General features: G+C 39.9%; 1 protein-coding gene across 14 annotated transcripts in view; it reads left to right on the forward strand.

Annotated features, from left to right (window-relative positions):
- FHOD3 (formin homology 2 domain containing 3) overlaps positions 1-20,038 on the forward strand; it is a 553,244-nt gene that overhangs the window by 393,246 nt on the left and 139,960 nt on the right. For all 14 annotated transcript variants that reach the window (XM_044447289.1, XM_044447292.1, XM_044447291.1 and 11 more), the window contains 2 exons: positions 380-514; positions 3,154-3,204. In XM_044447289.1, the coding sequence (XP_044303224.1) occupies positions 380-514; positions 3,154-3,204 (186 nt within the window). The remainder of the gene's footprint in view (positions 1-379; positions 515-3,153; positions 3,205-20,038) is intronic.

The raw sequence follows: 20,038 nt of genomic DNA on the forward strand, positions 1-20,038 counted from the left end.
TTGTTGGAGTTGTGGCAATCCCAAAACTTACATTTTCATATTTTGGAGAGGAATGCTAAGAGTTTGGAAGTGAAATAGTTAAATTAGTGAATTAATGAACTATGCATAGCCATCATATCCCCACATACTTTTTTTTGTAATTATAAGTCCTACTACTAGCGGATCAAGAAATGCACATTTACCTTTTAACAGCAGCTAAAATGTCCGTAAGTTACCAACAAAAGCAAAAACATAGTAACCAGTGGCAGAGATATATTAGCTGCTAAGCATATGGGATATTGTGTATATGGTTAAATTAACAAATTTAATTGCAAGAACAAGTATTCAGGTGAACAGTTTTATTGAAAAATGCTATGTGACATCTTTCATTGATCTGCAGGCCATCCTTGGGTGGTCTCCTTACATCATCATATAGGCAGCACCAAGAGTCTTTGGCAGCGGAAAGAGAGAGGAGACGTCAGGAGAGGGAGGAGAGGCTGCAAAGGATAGAGCGTGAAGAGAGAAATAAATTCAAGTAAGAGGAACATTCTGTGATGATTTCTTGTCTTTCTATAATAGAATTTAAAAATAACTTGCTGCATAGCTCCTATATGTAATATTCTAGCTATCTGTATATATGATAATATCTCTACTTTGATCTGTGTTTGCATTTCAAAGGAAGCTGGGAATCATGTCACCTGATAAACCACACTATCTTGGGTATTACCCCAGTTTCTTTCCTACAGCCCATACATTGTATACAATGAAAGGATTTTTTATAAAGTCTTTATCATTTTGATACATTTAAATAATTGTCAACCTTATCAGAGTTGATTGAGATGTAGCACCTTTTCTTTATAGTTTTCACTTCACTTTCAGCTCACTTAGGCCGATTAGATCATGTCAAGTATTGAAAGAACTGTTCCTGACTGTATAAGTTTGAATGCATTATTTGAAATTATATAACTCAAAAGCCTTTGAAGTAAGAATACAGGAAAAAACTGTACAGATAAGGAATTAGCAGAACTTCCAAAAATATTTACATGCTGATGATGTTTTTCAATGAGTTTTGCTTAGCAGAATATTCACTATTATACATGTAAGATTAAAGATGTTTCATTAGTGAGACACACTTTTCTTTAAAAGATAATTTGTAAGATTGTCTAACATGGTGTTGGATTACACCTTTCATAATTTCAAAAATAGTTAGCTGTAATGAAACCAGGGCCCAAGTATCATTTGCGGAGCCCAATACAAACTTACTACATGGCTCCCCTCCCACACACATCATAATTCATTTGCAAGTCACGTGATTTCTATTTATAGCCATTCATTTGGATCTCTAAAGCAGACCAGAAGCACACACTTCCTCAATCCCTCATTATTATTGGAGAGTTGCCCCACCTGCCAAAACCAAACAAACCAACAAAGAACAACAACCCTGTAACAGTAAGACTGTTGTAAATAATAGCTTACAGGAAAAGTTTCCTTGAAAATCAAACACTCTTCAAACAAAATGAAACCACTACTAGTACAGAGCATGCTAATTTTTTATACACAAGAAACTAGGTCAATAGGAAACTTCTTTGGCTGCACCTGGCTGATAGGCAACATCTCCCTACCTATGTGACCCCTGTTTGCACCCAAGACTCTCTGACACCCCTAGAACTGTTAATTAGCTCTATACTTTGAGTGATGCTTGCTATTTCAATTACAAACTACTTTAAAAACTCAAACATCACATTAGCTTTTCCCTTTATTTGGTATGATACCTCACCATTGATATTCCAACAAAGTATATCTTTCCCTCAACCCCATGTTTGGGCCCTGAGTTAAACAGATAAGGTGGATAACTTTGTCAATAACGGAGAAGTCAGTACAGTCATAAATAATGTTTACTGGCATATATTTTAGGCTGAAGAGGCTCCCTCATACCATGAGTTAGTTCTTAGTTCTCAGTGAGGTAGTATACCTAATGTGTATGTAGAAAGAATTTGTTTATATGGAGGAACAGCCAGTTATGTGAACCCCCACTTAGAGTCTGAAGTAAAGTAGCCCACACACAGATTTACCATCTCAGTGAGAACTAGGCTAACATGGCATTATTCATGTTACCTTCTAAAAGGACCTCAATTGCGTTTTACCTGTGATACTTCATGATACAAGCATCTGAATGTTAATGGCTGTCAGGCATATGACGGCTGTAGTCTTGAACATATTTTGATACCTTTCACAAGACAAACTCTGGGTAGATCCCATCTCAGGATCTAAATAGGCATGGCTTTAAGCACAGTTTTGAGCCACGTGATTGCAGCTAGCTAGGTCTCTTTCAAAAAAATCTGGTTTCTGAATCTCAGATTGGCCTCCCCTGTTTTTTTGTTTTTTTGTTTTTTTTTTTTTTTTTTTGTTAATTTTGTTTTGTTACTGAAATAATAGACTTGCCCTTTGAAGCTGTTATTTGTCCCAATTTTCAGCAGGCAAAGGACATGGAGAGGGAAAAGAACTATTCCCTGTACCATGATCACAGTTTTCTCCCACATAAATGCACATCCTTCCTGTGGCAATTGCTTTGGAAAAAAAGAACAGAGTGGCCATCATAAGCACATGATGAAAAACTTCCATGAAGTCACATCTGATTTGATCTTAGCTAGGAGGTGAAGTCACTCTTATACTGAAGTCAGGATTTGAATATCTCTGCTGGAAATAAATTGGAGCTTAGACTACTACCAACCTGGACCAGCATAGGAGCAAACATGGAGGCAGTGGCAATCAAACTGGGAAAGATGAAGGGAATTTTAGTTTTTCCAGTAATTTCAAGAAATTTAAATTATACCAATCAAATATGCCAAAGAACTAGAGCAGATGCTCAAGTCTCCCATTTAACTGTGATTTAAAATGTTTGACTAGATCATTTGATCAGTTCTCCATACTTGAGATTGCAAGAAAGTAGATCTCTAGATGACTTCAACTCTCAGCATTCCAAAGCACTGGTCATAATGGCAGAGGTTTCTTAGGGTAGCAGCTGCAGTATCTGACATATCATACATGTCTTTGATTAAGGAATAACTTAATTTTAGAATTTGCTTTGATTAATCTTGCTTCTTTTCCTTTTTGGTTTGTTTTACTTTCCTGTTGTTAACTTTCCCTGTAACTTTATTCACCTCTGTTTTATAGTCGTAATTATCTAGACAAAAGAGAAGAGCTAAGACAAGCAAGAGAAGAGAGGTTTGTACCTACCACTGCTTTTGCTGCTTTACATTTCTCATGTTTTTTTAAGAAGTTCCTGATTTTGTAAATATGCTTCTAACTAGACTTGCAAAGAATGGCTTAATTCAGCAATGCACACAAAATAGTGCTATTTCACTCTAATAAGCACAGCCACCAGGGGAGAATATTTATTATTAAGTGCTTGGTATATAACAGTTGGATTGCTTTTATAAAGAGATCCTAGGTTCTGAAACTGTGGGCCAGGAACCATGTCACAGGATACATGCAGGGTAGAGGATTGAAGTCGTGGTGTACCTCAATGCTGCTGATAGGCAGGTAGTGATAGGACCCCTAGCTACAAGCAGTACCTACAAAGAAGAGACTTCACTTTCATCCTTCAGTTCAAGGTCAGAACAACTAGGTAGTTAGTCTAAATTGACAGATATGAGAATAAGAGTTACAGGTGTTAGGAGAACATGACATTATGCATGATAAAAAAAATTAGTATTAATTGACCTAGATCTTTTCATTTTGTGCTTTACCTGAGAATCTGCATAAATTCAACTTACAAGTAAATGGTTACTCTGCAATTGGAAAGGACATGATAGGCACTGTAAAGTTTTGAGGGGAAACCCAAGTTCAAAACATTTGATAAATATTGATATCAATAGAAAATAAACCAAGTTTATTTGTCCAATTATTTGTTGAAATATTACAAGTATTACCAAAATTTGTATAGTTTATTTTAGAAAAAAATAGACTTTAGGAAGACCTGAAGTTCTTTCTCAGAAGAAGCACTGAGAAAGTGAGTGAAATCCATAAACTTTTTTTCACAACAATGTCACTATGGGCTTTAGTAAAATCAGAATTTTACCGTAAAACTGCAATTCTGAAAGCACCTTTGAATTGACTTCAGTTGGATGCCTTTGCTTTCAAGCCATGGGTTCCAGAAATTGAAGCCATGGGAGAGCCGGTGTGGTGTAGTGGTTAAGAGCATGGGACTGGGACTCAGACTATTTGGGTTCTATTCCCCACTCAGCCATGGAGCCAACTGGGGGACTTTAGGCCAGTCACAGACTCTCAGCCCAACCAACCTCACAGGATTGTTGTTGTGGGGATAAGATGGAGGAGGAGAATGATGTAAGCTGCCTTGAGCCCTTTGTAGGAAAAAGGAAGGATATAAATTGAAAAATAAATAAATAAATAAATAAATTTCTAGAAAACTGAAAATGTTCTTCATTTATTGTGTGGCAGATGTGCATCTTTCTCCATTTAAGCTTCATTCCTAGTATTAAATGGCTGCTGAGGATGAAGAAGACTTTAATTTTTAATTTTAAAATCCCAGTTTTAATTAGGGAGCTTGTCTACAAATGTGAAAAATATGCATATAGTGTCAGCTTTCTCACCATTCAATTTCTCTTTCCATTATGTTAGAAATACACACTGAAACAGAGCTAGCTGCTGTTGCAAATTACACTAACAAGGTTTTTGGGGGGGGTGGCTTTGTCATTAGAGCTTAAAGTATTCAGTGCAATGTGACATGTAATGAAACCTGTTGACATATATTGTAAATAACCCCGCCTTCTTGTGCCAATCCTAGTTAATAATATTTTGTTAAAATGTGTTACTGCTTTTTAAGAAATAGGATTTGTAACCACACCACATTCCACTAAATATTGTTCTGCACAACCAATTCTTACTCTTCTGTAGATTCACTGGACTAGGTATGGCCAAACTTTTTGAAGAAGAGTATGGTAGTTGGTGAGCATGATAGCTGAAGAATTCAATGTGGTACTAGGAAAAGGCTGGAATGTGACTCTGCATCACTTTGAGAAGTCCAGGTGTATTAACCTATATTGGCCAGATTGTGCTTACAGAAATGAGTTTGGAAATGATCACAGAGAGATAACAGCAGACATAACAAATAAATTCTTGGAGCTCCAGTGGGCTGGAAGCCTCAGGTACTAATCATAAATGTACAGAGTGAACACAGGAGTAATGACTGCATCCAGGCCCAGTGATTTGCCCTGTAAGTTATTTTCTGGTGCAGAATCAAGGGAACTATTAAAGGAAAGACAAAAGAGACCTGTTCCTCTTAATAACCAAAGTACTTGTTTCTATGGTACATTCAAGTCTGAGTTCTTAAATAGTTTCCATGCAGCTGTATAAAGGCTGACATCTCCAGCTATTTTTGGCATTGACTCACTGAAGTCATTTGGCATCAATGCCAAATAAATTAACAGAAGACAAATGAACTGGCATTTTCTTCAGTACCTTTTTTAAGCAGGACCTCTCCTCTTTACTGTGAAATATTGGCCACATTGTAAGTATGTCTCTAGAGTTCTTTTAAATGGGAAAGCAAACTTTTCCCACTTTAAAAAGAAGAAACTCTACCAGTAAAGTCTCCTGCACAAGTTTCATTGAAATAAATTGAATTTTCATGTGAGCATAAGCATTGCATGAACATCAAAGAAAGTGTTCACAACAGAAATTAGACATCAATTTTTTCTTATTATCCATATTTTAAAGGTAAGGCATTAAAAACAGAATCTATGTACCTGTTTATAGGTTTTAAAAATGAGACTATGCTGTTTGAAAAATAGAGCACAAGGTGTGACCATGTTGCAGGGCAAGGCATACTGTACATAGTTTATACAGATATTGATTGCCTTAATTTGACCAAATTTTGCCTGTGAGGCATATGAGGCCTACCAATTTTGGAGACAGAGTGTTCCTTTAGGATCTTACCCTGACCTTCAGCTGGCTGTTGGGAAGGGAAAAGGAGCCCAAGAGAGGTGGGAAATCTTGAATTGGAAGATTCTCAAAGCACAACTACAAACAATTCCATCAAGAAAAAAGTGTAGAAGAAAGCAGAGAAAGCCTGCATGGCTCCACAAAAGGTTAAGTGACAGCCTAAAAGAAAAAAAAGAACATGGAAGTGGAAGCAGCGTCAGGCCCCGAAGGAAGAGTATAAACAAATAGCAAGGCATTGCAGGGACGGCATCAGGAAGGCTAAAGCAGGAAATGAACTGAGAATAGCAAGGGCTGCTAAGAACAACAAAAAAGCCATCTTCAGATACATCCAAAACAAAAGACATGTGAACAGGAAAGGTGTCCAGCTACTTAAAGTGGATGGCAGAGTGATATTACATGACAAGGAAAAGGCGGAGGTACTCAATTCCTACTTCAACTCAGTCTTATCCCACAAGAAAATCTACAACCAAGAGGAAGTAAAAGTTGAAAGCAAGAGATGACAGTCTAATATTGACAGACAAATAGTCAAAGAATACCTAGATTAAATAAACACATTCAAATCTCCAGGGCTTGATGATCTCCATCCCAGAGTCATAAAAGAGCTAGTGGAAGAACCACATGCTATTATGTTCGATAAATCTGGGAAAACAGGAGAAGTGCCAGACGACTGGAGAAGGGCTAAGGTTGTCCCTTTCTTCAAAAAGCAGGGGAAAGATGAACTACAGACCTGTTAGTCTGACATCAGTCACTGGAAAAATTCTGGAGCAAATTATTAAAAAATCAGTCTGCAAACATCCTGAAGAATACGAGGTAATTAATAGAAGCCAGCATCAATTTATCAAAAATAAATTACATCAGACTAATTTAATCTCACTTTTTACTGGGTAACCTCCCAAATGGACAAAGGAAACACTGTGGACATAATCAACCTCAACATTAGCAAAGCTTTCGACATAGTGCCACACAACATTCTGATGAAAAAATTAGCAATAACTGGACTAGACAGAAAAGCTATTCAGTGGATCCAAAATTGGCTGCTGAATTGGACACAAAGAGTGCTCAACAATAGCACCTTCTCAAACTGGTGGAAGGTATCTAAAGGGATGCCACAGGGTTCAGTCCTGGGCCCAGTGCTCTTCAACATCTTTATTAATGATTTAGATGAGGAAGTATGAGAAAAGATAATCAGATTTGCAGACAATACAAAACTGGATGGAGTAGCAAACACCCTAGAAGGCAGAATCCAGGATAAACTTGAACTCTGGGCTGAAATCAACAGAATGAGATTCAAGAAGGGCACATGCCAAGTTCTCCACCTAGGAGAAAGAAATCAAATTCATTGATACACAATGGGGAATGTGTGGCTCAACAGAACTGAAAAAGAAAAAGACCTGGGAATAATTTTTATTTATTTATTTATTTATTTATTTATTTATTTATTAAAACATTTCTATGTCGCCCCTTGCCAAGGCCTCGGGGCGGCTTACAACATCGAATACGAAATACATTAAAACAATGACAATTAAAATATATACAGTAAAATAAAATAAGCCGCCCTGGCCGAATAAAATTCAATAATATTAACATTTAAAATGCTGCATAAATAAAAAGGTCTTCGCCTGGCGCCGAAAAACGACGACGGCGCCAGGCGGACCTCTCTGGGGAGCGCATTCCATAACTTAGGCGCCACCGCTGAGAAAGCCCTCCAATAATTGTGGACAACAGGATAAATATAGGCCAATAATGCAATGCAGCTTCCAAAATGGCAATTGCTATTTTGGGATGCATTAACAGAAATATTCACCATTGCTCTCATTTCACATGCTAGTAAAGTTATGCTCAAAATCCTACAAGCTAGGCTCCAGCAGTATGTGGACCGAGAACTACCAGAAGTACAGGCAGGGTTTCAAAGAGGCAGAGGAACTAGAGATCAAATTGCCAACATATGCTGGATCATGGAGAAAGCCAGGGAGTTCCAGAAAAACATCTACTTCTGCTTCATTGACTATGCTAAAGCCATTGATTGTGTGGATCACAACAAATTGTGGCAAGTTCTTAAAGAAATGGGAATACCAGACCATCTTATTTGTCTCTTGAGAAACCTATATTTGAGAAACCTATAACCATTCTCCCCAAAGCAGGACTGGGGAGATCCGCATAGGAGATTAGATGAGGCTGGGGACTTAGGGGCACAGATTAGAGTCACCCCCCTTGAAGTCAAGGGGCTCCTCAGGGCATTGGACGTTACAAAGACGCCAGGCCCTGACAGGTTATACCCAAGAGTACTTAGAGAGTTGGCAGGGGTTCTCTCACGCCCACTGGCATCCATTTTTGAGGCCTCGTGGAGAACGGGTGAAGTTCCAGAGGACTGGAGGGTGGCATCAGTGGTCCCAATTTTAAAAAAGGGTACTAGAAGGGACATGGGGAATTACAGACCAGTTAGCCTTACGTCCAGTGTAGGAAAAACAATGGAAAGGCTCATAACAGAGAGAAATCTAGTGATGCTAGATAGGGAAGGGAGGCTGGCAGCCACACAACACAGCTTCTGCAAAAACAGGTCCTGCCAGCCAAACCTTGTGGAATTCTATGACAAGGTTTCAAGGTGGCTAGAGGGAGGGGATGCAGTGGATGTGGTTTACCTGGATTTCAGCAAGGCCTTTGACGAAGTGCCCCATGTGACAAAGTGACAAAGTGGTTGAGAAACTGAGGGGTCTTGGGATAGACCAATGCACTGTCCAATGGATTAGGGCATGGTTGACTGACCGAAAGCAGAGGGTAACCATTAGTGGGGAATCATCAGTGACAAGTGGGGTCCCCCAGGGCTCTGTCCTGGGGCCGATCCTATTTAATCTTTTCATCAATGAAAAATGGGCAAACGCCACCCTTGGTTGCATAGCCAGAAGTGTGGCTTCTAGATCGAGAGAAGTATTACTACCAATTTATACAACTCTGGTGCACCCACAACTGGAATATTGTGCTCAGTTTTTAGTAAGGATATATACAGGTTAGAGTCAGTGCAGCGTAGGGCCACAAGGTTGGTGGCCGATTTGTAGGGGATGCCGTATGAGGTGAGACTGAGGGAACTGGTTTTCTTCAGCCTGGAGAAAAGGAGACTCAGAGGGGGTATGTTGGTGACATACAGGTATGTGGGGGGATGTCACACAGAGGTGGGTAGAGACCTGTTCTCCCCTGCAGAGGAAGGCAGGATGTGCTCCAGTGGAGCAAAGCTCAGGGAGCCAAGGTTCCATTTGGATGCCAGGAAGTTGTTCCTGACAGGACCCTGAGGGTATGGAATGGGCTTCCACGGGATGTGGTTGAGGCCCCATCGGTAAGGGTGTTCAAAGATAGGCTGGACATGCTCATGGCGGGCATGTAGTGAGTGGAGCCGGCTGGAGCTGAGAGTCAGACTAGATGACCCAGGAGGCTCCTTCTGACTCACTCTGTTTCTATGTTTCTATATGAGGGTCAAGAAGTAACAGTACAAGTAACAACAACAACAGTAACAAGAAGAGAACTGGACATGGAATTACTGATTGGTTCAAAATTGGGAAATGAGTATGGCAAGGATGTATATTGTCACCCTGCCTATTTAACTTACATGCAGAACACATGATGTGAAAGGCTGGGCTAAATGAATCACAAGTTGGAATTAAGATTGTTGGGAGAAATAACAACCTCAGATATGCTGACGATACCACTCTAATGGCAGAAAGTGAAGAGGAACTAAAGAGACTCTTGATGCGGATGAAAGAGAGCAGTGCAAAAGTTGGCTTGAAACTCAACATTAAGAAAACTAAGATCATGAGATCCTGTCCTATCACTTCCTGGCAAATAGATGGAGAGGAAATGGAGAAAGCAACAGATTTTATTTTCTTGGCTCCAAGATCACTGCAGATGTTGACTGCAGCCAAGAAATTAAAAGATGCTTGCTCCTTGGGAGGAAAGCTATGGCAAATCTAGGCAGCATACTAAAAAGCAGAGACATTGCCCTGCCGACAAAAGTGCTTATAGTCAAGGCTATGGTTTTCCCAGTTTTATTTATTTATTTAAAACTTTTGTATGCTGTCACCACATGCTTTGGCATCTCAGGACGGCTCACAATACATGCAATTAAAATACAATAAAATGATCTTTATAAATAACAAATACAATAAAAGGTTACACAAAGACACAAAACTGAAAATATAGCGACTGTTCAATGCTAAAATATCAGTTTTTAAAATAGCAGTTAAATAAAAAGGTTTTAACCTGGCAGCAAAAATAATATAATAATAATCCCATAATCTGGGTGCCACTGCAGAGAAGGTCCTGCTCCGGGTAGATGTTCTTTTTATTTCCTTTAAAGAGGGTTCCTGGAGCAGAGCCTCTCCTGCAGATCTTAAGGGATGTGAGGGCATGTAAGAGGAGAGATGCTCCTTCAGGTATCCTGGTCCCAAGCCATTCAGGGCTTTATAGGTTAAAACCAGCACCTTGAATTGGGCCCGGACTTCAACTGGGAGCCAGTGGAGCTGGTAGAGGACTGGCATTATATGAGAATAATGACTGGTCCCCATCAGCAGCCCGGCAGCTCTGTTCTGTACCAGCTGAAGTATCCGGACCATTTTCAAGGCCAGCCCCACATAGAGCGCATTACAGTAATCCAACCACGAGGTTACTGGGAGCATGAATCCCCGTTGCTAGGCAGTGCTTGTCCAGGTAAGGACGCAGCTGGTGGATCTACCGAAGCTGTAAGAAAGCACTCCTTGCCACTCCTGCCACCTGGAATTCCAGTGACAGCTCTGAGCCAAGGAGCACTCCCAACCTGCAGACCCTGTCCTTTAGAGGGAGTGCTACCCTGTCCAGAACTGGGTAAAATCACTTACCTGAAACCTCGATCCGCCCACCAACAGGACTTCCATCTTATCTGGATTGAGGCTCAGTTTATTGGCCCTCATCCAGCCCATTACCTCGGCCATGCACTGGTTCAGGACAGCTACCGCCTCACCTGGAGTAGATATAAATGAGAGGTAGAGCTGGGTGTCATCAGCATACTGGTGACACTGCAACCCAAACCTCCTAATGACCTCTCGCAGTGGTTTCATGTAGGTGTTGAAAAGCATGGAGGACAAAATAGAGCCCTGCGGAACCCCATGGCAAAACTGTCACGGCACAGAGCAATAGTCCCCCAGCACAAGCTTCTGGAGTTGGCCAGCCAGGTAGGAGCGGAACCACTGCCAAGCAGATCCTCCTAGTCCTAACCCGGCCAGCCTATCCAGAAGGATACCATGGTCGATGGTATCAAAAGCCACTGAGAGGTCCACAGAAGCAACAGGGATGCACTCCCCCATCTCTCTCCCTGCACAGGTCATCATACAGGGCAACCAAGGCAGATTCAGTGCCATAACTAGGTCTGAAGCTGGACTGAAATGGGTCCATATAATCCGTTTCATCCAAGAGTGCCTGGAGTTGTCCTGCCACCACCCACTCTAAAAGCTTGCCCAAAAACAGGGTGTTGGCCACCAGTCTAAAATTGGCAGCCACCTCTGGGTCCAGGGATGCCTTCTTCAGGTTAGGCCGGATCACCACCTCCTTCAAGGGGGCAGGGACCCAGCCCTCCCTCAGTGAGGTGTCCCATACCCAGGGACCAATCCCATAACTGGCTTCTTTAGCCAAGAGGGGCAAGGGTCCAGGAGACAGGTGGTAGGACGTACCATTCCAAGCACTTTGTCCACAACATCAGGCCACAATAACTGAAATTCATCCAATAATGATGGACCTGTCATGCCTAATGACTCAGAGGAGTCGTTGGCACGCGTGAGAAAGCAAGAAGCTCCCGGCTAGTCAGGCCTTAGAGCAAGAAGACTTTTACTTCTTCTTTGTTCCCATTGCACAAATGCCTCCCCCCACTGACTTTGACGAAGTTTTTCTAGGGCCAGAGGAAGACAACTTTCCACAGCTAGATAGTGGAGCTAGGCAACCAGTTAGTGAGTCCGTTGCTATGGAGTCAACAGGACGAAGTAGCCTGGGGAAACTCTGGAGAGTGCTTAAGATAGGAGAAGGGCACACCACTTGGGACAATTGGAGTCAAGGAAAATTGAAAGAATAGAAAGGAGTTTATCTAGCCCTCGAAGGGAGGGGCGTCCACGACAGGTGAAGAGTGCATCATAAATCTGAGAACAGTCAGAAAGGAAGGGACAACTCTATAGAACCGCCATTAACAAGCTCCTCTATTATTCATTGCCTGCATAGCTTTGAAGTTCTTTAGAATAAAAGGCTGTAAACCTTTATTGCCTGTGCCTGTGTGAGTAGTTGGGAAGAGTGCTCTGGCCTCACAACAGGATCAGATGGTGCTCTGGACACCTTCCATACTGGAATCAAATCAACTGTGGAGTCCAGATCGCGGGGAATCTGAGCAATTTTTTTCCCTAAAGTGCTGGGCAAAGTTGTCACAGCTGGCTGCCGAAGGTGCGACCACTTCCTTCTTCTGGCCAGAATGTATCAGGCCTCACACCACTCGAAAAAGTTCTGCCTGGGGGGACTTCCGGTTGACGTCGTGGCGAGACGGCTGTGAAGAACGGGGGCTCCTGTAATCACACCGGTAATTTGTTAGACAGTGAGCTGCGAGAGGCTCATCCAAGCCCTGTTGGGTCAGGGAATAGAAGCCCGCACATACTTCTGGGTGATGTGGGGCAGTGGCTCCACATTTACTGGGAGAAACTTGGGATTTTCTCAATTGAACAACACAGGGGAGAGATCCACTCCCTGCAAGCCTTAGACGACCAGATATAGCATAGAATAACAGCTTGAAGTTCATTGGACCTGCTGGGTGAGCATTTCTACCTTTTCAATATTACCCGTGAAAGAACTGAAGCAGATACTAATTGGAACAAAAAAGAAAGAAAAGCCCCCTTGATGGCGGAATCCCCTCCCCCCCACGGAGTTTAAGCTGCGACTAATCTAGGGGAGAGGAACTGAGATTTGGAAAATATGAGGCTGGAAAGAAAGATTTCTTTTTTCTAACCTCCCCAGGGGCGAAGAAACAGAATAAAAAATTATTGTGGATTAAGTGATAGAAAAACAAATTTCTACTTGTCTTTGATGAACGGACATTTTCTTTTCAGTCTTCTTTGACACTTGACATAAAGACAAAATAACTCTTTGCTGCCATCCTGTGGCTATTGGATTTATAACAAGTCTCCTTTCTCTTTTTTCTTGGAGATTTTTTTTTCTTCTCTCTCTCTCTCTTTGTTTGTTTTTTGTTTGTTTGTTTGTTGCTACCTTGCAATTACTGGCAAAAAAATTACCATTACTATGAAAAAAACACACTCTTCCTCCTCTTCAGCACCTACATCAGCTGCTCAGAGTCCAACTCACCAGTCCAAAGCCACAAATGCCGAAAAATGCCAAAAAGATCCACAAATGACTCTTTTGGTGATACAAACATCTTTAACAGCTATGCAAGCATCCCAAGAGGCTATGCAAAATTCTATATCAAAATTAAGCTTAGAACAGAGGAACATATTGGCAGAACTGAGAAACATGTCAGCTGAGCAGAAAAACTTCACAAATGAACAAAGAGAACGTCTTGACAAACTGGATAGCTCTGTTAAGGATGTATCAAACCAACTGGCAGATGTTCGACTGAAAACGGAACAGAATACACAAAAAATACAACAAGCCCATGAAAAAATTGAATCAGTAGACAAAGAAACACAATAAAACAAGTCATTATGGGATTCACTTGCTATATTAGAGATGGAGAAGGCATCTAATTATCTGAGATTCCAGAATATACCCAAAGGAAAGAATGAGGACCTAAGGGTATTAATAATTACTATGCTGGCAGAGGCATTGGATCTGGAAAACGAAGAGGTGGACATTAGCATTGACCTTGTTTATAGGGTGAATTCAAGTTATGCCAGAAAACATAAACGCCCGAGGGAAATCCATGTTAAATTTTCAAAAAGGTCTATAAGAGACAATGTTTTGAAGGCTGTACACAATAAACCTTTAAAGGCGGATGATCATCATGAGGTGACTGTTTTGAAACAAATACCATGGAGGATTAGAGAAGGATGAAAGAAATATTTATTCCTTACTACAAAGCTGACTAAGAGATCATGTTTAGGTGGCTAATGCCAGAAGGAATATTTTTCACCTGGAACTCTACAAGATACAAGCTGGACTTGATCTTCAAGGCACAAGAGTTTTATGAAAAATTTAGAAGTACAGTTGAAGAGGAAGAATTGGATGCTCCAAAAGAAGGAGGGAAAGGTGCTGAACCAATGGAACGAACAACATACCACTCTGAAGAAGGAGAAATAGTGAATACAGACTTACAACAAGAGGGACAGACACTGGAACTAAAGGGAAAAAAAGGTAGAAGTGTAAAGGCGAAGCATAAGTAGATAAATATATACTTTTTAAATATGGCTTTCAAAAGGGAAGGAAAAATTGAACTGCTCTCTTTAAACATAAATGGACTAAATGGCCCTCTAAGAGGAGAAGGATTCTCTCTCAACTTCAAAAACGAAAATTAGATATAATTTGTCTACAAGAAAAACATATTAAGAAATAACATAGTAAGCTTTTGGAATGTTCAAAGCTTGGAAAGCTATTTATATCTTCTGCTTCTCAAAAGAAAAGAGGTTTAGCATTATACATCAAGGAAAAATTAGACACTAAATATATATTAGCTGATGAGGATGGTAGGATTCTGATGGTTGAAATCACAATGAAACTTAAAAAGGTGCTTTTAGTGGCGATCTATTCCTCAAATGACCATCAGGAAATGTTTTACCAAAAACTACATGATTTACTCTTACACTTGGACTACCAGACCATGTGAGTAATGGGAGACTTTAATGCAATTGTGGACAAGAAAATGCATCATAAGAGTGAGATTAAGGGCAGAAAAGGCAGGAGGATACTTCCAAAGTCTTGTTCTAATATGATTGAAGAATTCAGATTGATAGATGTCTGGAGACATAAAAACCCAACCTCTGCTAAATATACTTTCTATTCAAATAGACATAGGTTGTGGTCTAGAATTGATATGGTTTGGATAACCCCAGACTTAGTACCAGACTTGCTAGAAGCTGAAATGGAGGCAAATGTCTGGGCAGATCATAACCCTGTAACTATGACATTGAAAAGGACAGTAAAAACGCCCAGATAGAGGTTAAACAAAGCCTTATTAAAGGATAAAAAATTCACAGAAGAGATAAATAAGGAAATGCAAATATTCTTTCAAATAAATAAAACTGAAGAAACCTCTTTGCAAAATGTCTGGGATACAGCCAAAGCCTATGTCAGGGAGCTGATAATAACATACTCAGCAAAAATAAACAAAAGGAGAAAACAAGAACGAGCTAAAATAGTAGAGGAATTGATGAAATGTGAACAATAATTACAGGAAGATCCATCCAAGAAAGACCTTATGGTACAAATGAATATTCTAAAACATAAACTGAACCTCCTGGATACAAACAAACTCGCTAAGCAAATGAAATTGACCAAACAGAACTTTTTTAAAAATGCTAATAAACCAGGGAGATGGTTAGCCTATAAAGTAAAGAAAGAAATACAGAAAGACAGAAAGAGAGAAGACACTAATAAGTAAATTGAAGGATGGAGAAGGACGACTGCAAGTACAAAGTATACATATCAAGAAAATAGCGGAAGATTTCTTTGCAAAGCTATACCAGAATGATGAGATTTCAATTGAGAAAGTAAAAGAATATATCCGAAAGGGAGACCTGCCAAAGTTACTGGAGAAATACCAAAAGGTATTGAATCAAGAAGTAACAGAAGTAATAGAGGCAATTAAGAGACAAAAGAATGACAAAACTCCAGGCCCGGATGGGCAAACAGCAGAGTTTTATAAATCCTTTGAAGGAATTTTTGCTACGCTTCTTAAGGATATATGTAATGCAGCATTGTTAAATGCTAAAATACCAAATACTTGGACAGAGGCAAATATTACATTAATACCGAAAGAAGACACAGACTTGATGCAGATTCAAAATTATAGCCCTATATCACTATTAAATGTGGATTATAAAATTTTTGCCTCTATAATGGCAGAAAGATTGAAGAAGTATCTAACAGACTTTATTCACTCAGATCAAAATGGTTTCTTACCTAAAAGACAAATGAGGAATAACATGAGAACTATCCTGGACATCTTAGAGTATTATGAGATACATACGGAAAAACCAATGGCACTATTATTCATGGACACACAGAAGGCTTTTGACAATGTTAATTGGCAATTTGTGAAGCAACAGCTAGTTCAAATGGAGTCTGGTGAAAATTTCATTAATGCGATATCAAGCATCTATCAAAAGCAGTCTGCTAGGATTATAATCAATGGAGAATTTACAAATACTATAGATATACAAAAGGGTACAAGACAAGGATGCCCGCTATCACCACTGTTGTTTACATTAATCTTAGAAGTGTTAAACAGAAATATCAGGGACAATATGGACATTAAAGGTACTAGAATCAGAGATGAAAGCTATAAACTGCAAGTATTTGCAGATCTAGTTTTTATAACTGAGGAACCCTTAGTAACAATGTCTAAACTCCTACAAAGTATTGAAGAGTATGGTGAGGTTACTGGGATGAAAAGAAATAGAGAAAAGATGAAATTGTTAGTAAAAAATCTCACAGAGGAGCAGAGAAAAACTCTGGTGGAACAAGTAGACTTTCAGATTGTTAAAAAGGTTAAATACTTGGGAATTTATCTTACAGCTAAGTGTACCACTCTGAAAGAAGACAATTATGATAAACTATTTAAGGATATTAAGAGTGATTTGGAAAAATGGGCTAATTTGCAATTATCCTTGCTGAAAAGAATAGCACTAGCTAAAATGAATATATTACCAAAGCTTTTGTTTCTATTCCAAATGATTCCCATAAAAATTGATAGAACATTTTTTGATGATTTAAATTTTCAAATCTCAAGATTTATATGGAGAAAGAAGAAACCAAGGATTAAACTAAAATTACTTCAGGAGGCTAAAGAGAATGGGGGCTTTGGTCTCCCTGGTTGGATGTTGTATTATCAAGCTTCTGTTTTAACATGGCTAAAAGAATGGATAACTTTAAGAAATAAGAGAATCTTGTATCTTGAAGGGCATGATTTGCAAATGGGTTGGTATGTTTGGTATGAAAAGGCTAAGGTACATGGCTCTTTTTTAAGTCACTATATTAGGAAATCATTAATGTCGCTGTGGGAAAAGTTAAAGACAAAATTGTATAATAAAGTACCAAGATGGCTTTCACCTATGGAAGCTCTTGTATATCCAAATGCATTGAACTTTGAAGGGATCATAAGATATAACAACATTTTGGATAATGATGGAGGATTGAAATTGAATCAAGAAATACAAGAACAAGGATCTAATATTTCTTGGTGGCATAAGGTGCAGATACAATCGAGATATGCTAAAGACTATAGAATGTGGGGCTTTTAAGGATTTAACAGCATTTGATCAGGTAATGCTTAAATCAGATGAGAAAATGATTAAAAGACTATATAATTTCTTACTAGATAGGAGAATGGAAGATGAACAGGTTAAGGAAACTATGATAAGGTGCGAACAAAACTTTGGATATAATATTGAATTAGAAAAATGGCAAAAGCTGTGGGAGAGAAATATTAGGTAACATTAGCAACTTCATATAAAGAAAACCTGTATAAAATGTTTTATAGATGGTATCTGTCACCAAATAGATTAGCTAAGATGTTTCCAAATATGTCAAATGGATGTTGGAAATGTAAACATAAATTGGGTACTTTCATATGTGGTGGACTTGCGATAATGCAAAAAAGTATTGGATTAAAATACATAAATGGCTTGAGGAAATGTTACAAAAACCCTTAGCTTTTAAACCTGAAATCTTCTTACTAGGCATTATACCTGTTGATATTAGTAAACAAGAAATGTACTTGATTTTACATGAAATTACTGCGGCAAGGATTGCATTTGCTCAACACTGGAAAAATGAAGAACCACCCACTGATGAACTGATCCTAAAAAAGATCTTGGACTGTGCAGAAATGGATAGATTGACTTTGTCATTGAAGAAGAAAGAAGATATTGATTTCTATCAAACTTGGGACACTTTTTATTATTGGCCAGAGAAACGGAACTTCGTATAGATTTAAATATGTTTTTAAGTTATCATAAATAGAAAAAAATGTGGGGGCTGACCCAGCAGGTTCAAAGCTTTCTGATGATTGATGTTGTTTTTAGTTTTCCTTTGTTTTAGGGTTATTTTGAATAAAACTTATTATAGGGAAAAAAAAGGAAAAACTCTGCCGGATGGCACTGTGAGGAAGCAATGGAAGTGGAGAAGAACTGCCTCTTCACTGCCCTCACTGCCACAGCATAGGCACGATAATGTGCACGTAAGTTCGGTCAGATTCATTCCGAGATTTCCTCCACCTGAGCTCTAATCATCTCCCAGTCTGCTTCATCACCCACAAGTCAGGCGTATAACATGGTGCCAAGCGGGCACTGCTAGTCAGGAGAGGACGCTTAGGAGCGATCATGTCAATTGCCCTGGCCATCTTCCTATTCCATGAGTCGACCAGGACATCAACAGGAGCGGCAGCTTTATCTGCCGGAAAATCCCCCCGAGCCCTCAGGAATCCATCTGGATCAATCTGGCTCTGGGGGCAGACCATCCTAATAGGGCCTGCACCCTTCTGGAAGGAGAGATCAGTCCTGAGCTCAACCCTCACGAGGAAGTGGTCTGACCATGACAGAGGAGTTAAGATCAAGTTTCTCACTTCAAGGCCACCTCTTCCCGTCCTGTCAAGAAAACCAGGTCAAGTGTGTGACCTCTTTCATGTGACAGTTACAATGTATGGCTGTGAAAGCTGGACCATAAGGAAGGCTGAGCACCGAAGAACTGAGGCCTTTGAATTGTGGTGCTGGAGGAGACTCCTGCGAGTCCCTTAGACTGCAAGGAGATCAAACCAGTGAGTCTTAGCGGAGATCAAACCTGACTGCTCTTTAGAAGGCCAGATACTGAAGATGAAACTCAAATACTTTAGTCACCTAATGAGAAGGAAGGACTCACTGGAGAAGAGCCTAATGCTGGAACAATTGACAGTAAAAGAAGGAGATGGCAGAGAATGAGGTGGCTAGATGGAGTCACTGAAGCGGTCGGTGTGAGCTTAAGTGGACTTCAGGAGATGGTGGAGGACAGGAAGGCCTGGAGGAATGTTATCCATGGGGTTGCAATGGGTCAGGCACGACTTTGTGACTAGCAGCAGCAGAAGTATTACTTCCAAATCACAAGTAGTTCCTCTATAGTCCTCACTATTCAAACCTCATCTAGAATAATGTGTCCAGTTTTGGACACGAAGATCTAAGAAAGATGCAGCAAAATTAGAAAGGGTCCAGTGGAGGGAAACAAAATGAGGCAGGGTTTGGAAACACTGTCCCACGAGGAGAAACTGAGAGAACGGGGCATGTTCAGACTTGGGAAGAGGAGAGTGAGGGGGGGGGACATGATATCCCTCTATAAGTACCTCAAAAGCTGCCACAAGGAGGAAAGTCAGGAACTCCTCTTGCTGATAGCACAATTGTATGAATTCAAGTTGTGACTACCCAGATATTGGGTAATGTTTTCACATATTCAGAGCAATATGAAAGTGAACCCCTTGTCTAAAGGGCTTTCCCACACTAGAGACATTCAAAAAGAAACTGGACAGTCATCTGAGTGGGATGGTATAAATTGGTGTCCTACAACAACAGGGGGTTGGAGCCGATGGCCTCCATGCGCCCTTCCAGCTCTAGTATTCTATGATTCTGTAAGTGTTGAGACCCAAACATTCTCACATAGACAGATATTATACAAGTTTATGGTGTATGCACACACAGAAAAGGCACTCAGTTTTAGGAATACAGTGGCAAAGTGCTACCAGCAATTTGCAGAGCATCTTTTCTAGCACTGTAGGCTAATCACTAAATTCTTTGAGCACTATACTCTTAGGAATGTTTGTTCTTTGTTTCAATCTTGCACTGCCCAGTATCTCATTCTCTGTAAATGGGCTGTGTATAAACATTGGAAACATGTCCAATTTTATAGCCATTTT

The sequence above is a fragment of the Varanus komodoensis genome, unplaced genomic scaffold (assembly GCF_004798865.1).
Source record: "Varanus komodoensis strain SLA01 unplaced genomic scaffold, ASM479886v1 scaffold51, whole genome shotgun sequence".
In the NCBI taxonomy this organism is placed as follows: domain Eukaryota; kingdom Metazoa; phylum Chordata; class Lepidosauria; order Squamata; family Varanidae; genus Varanus; species Varanus komodoensis.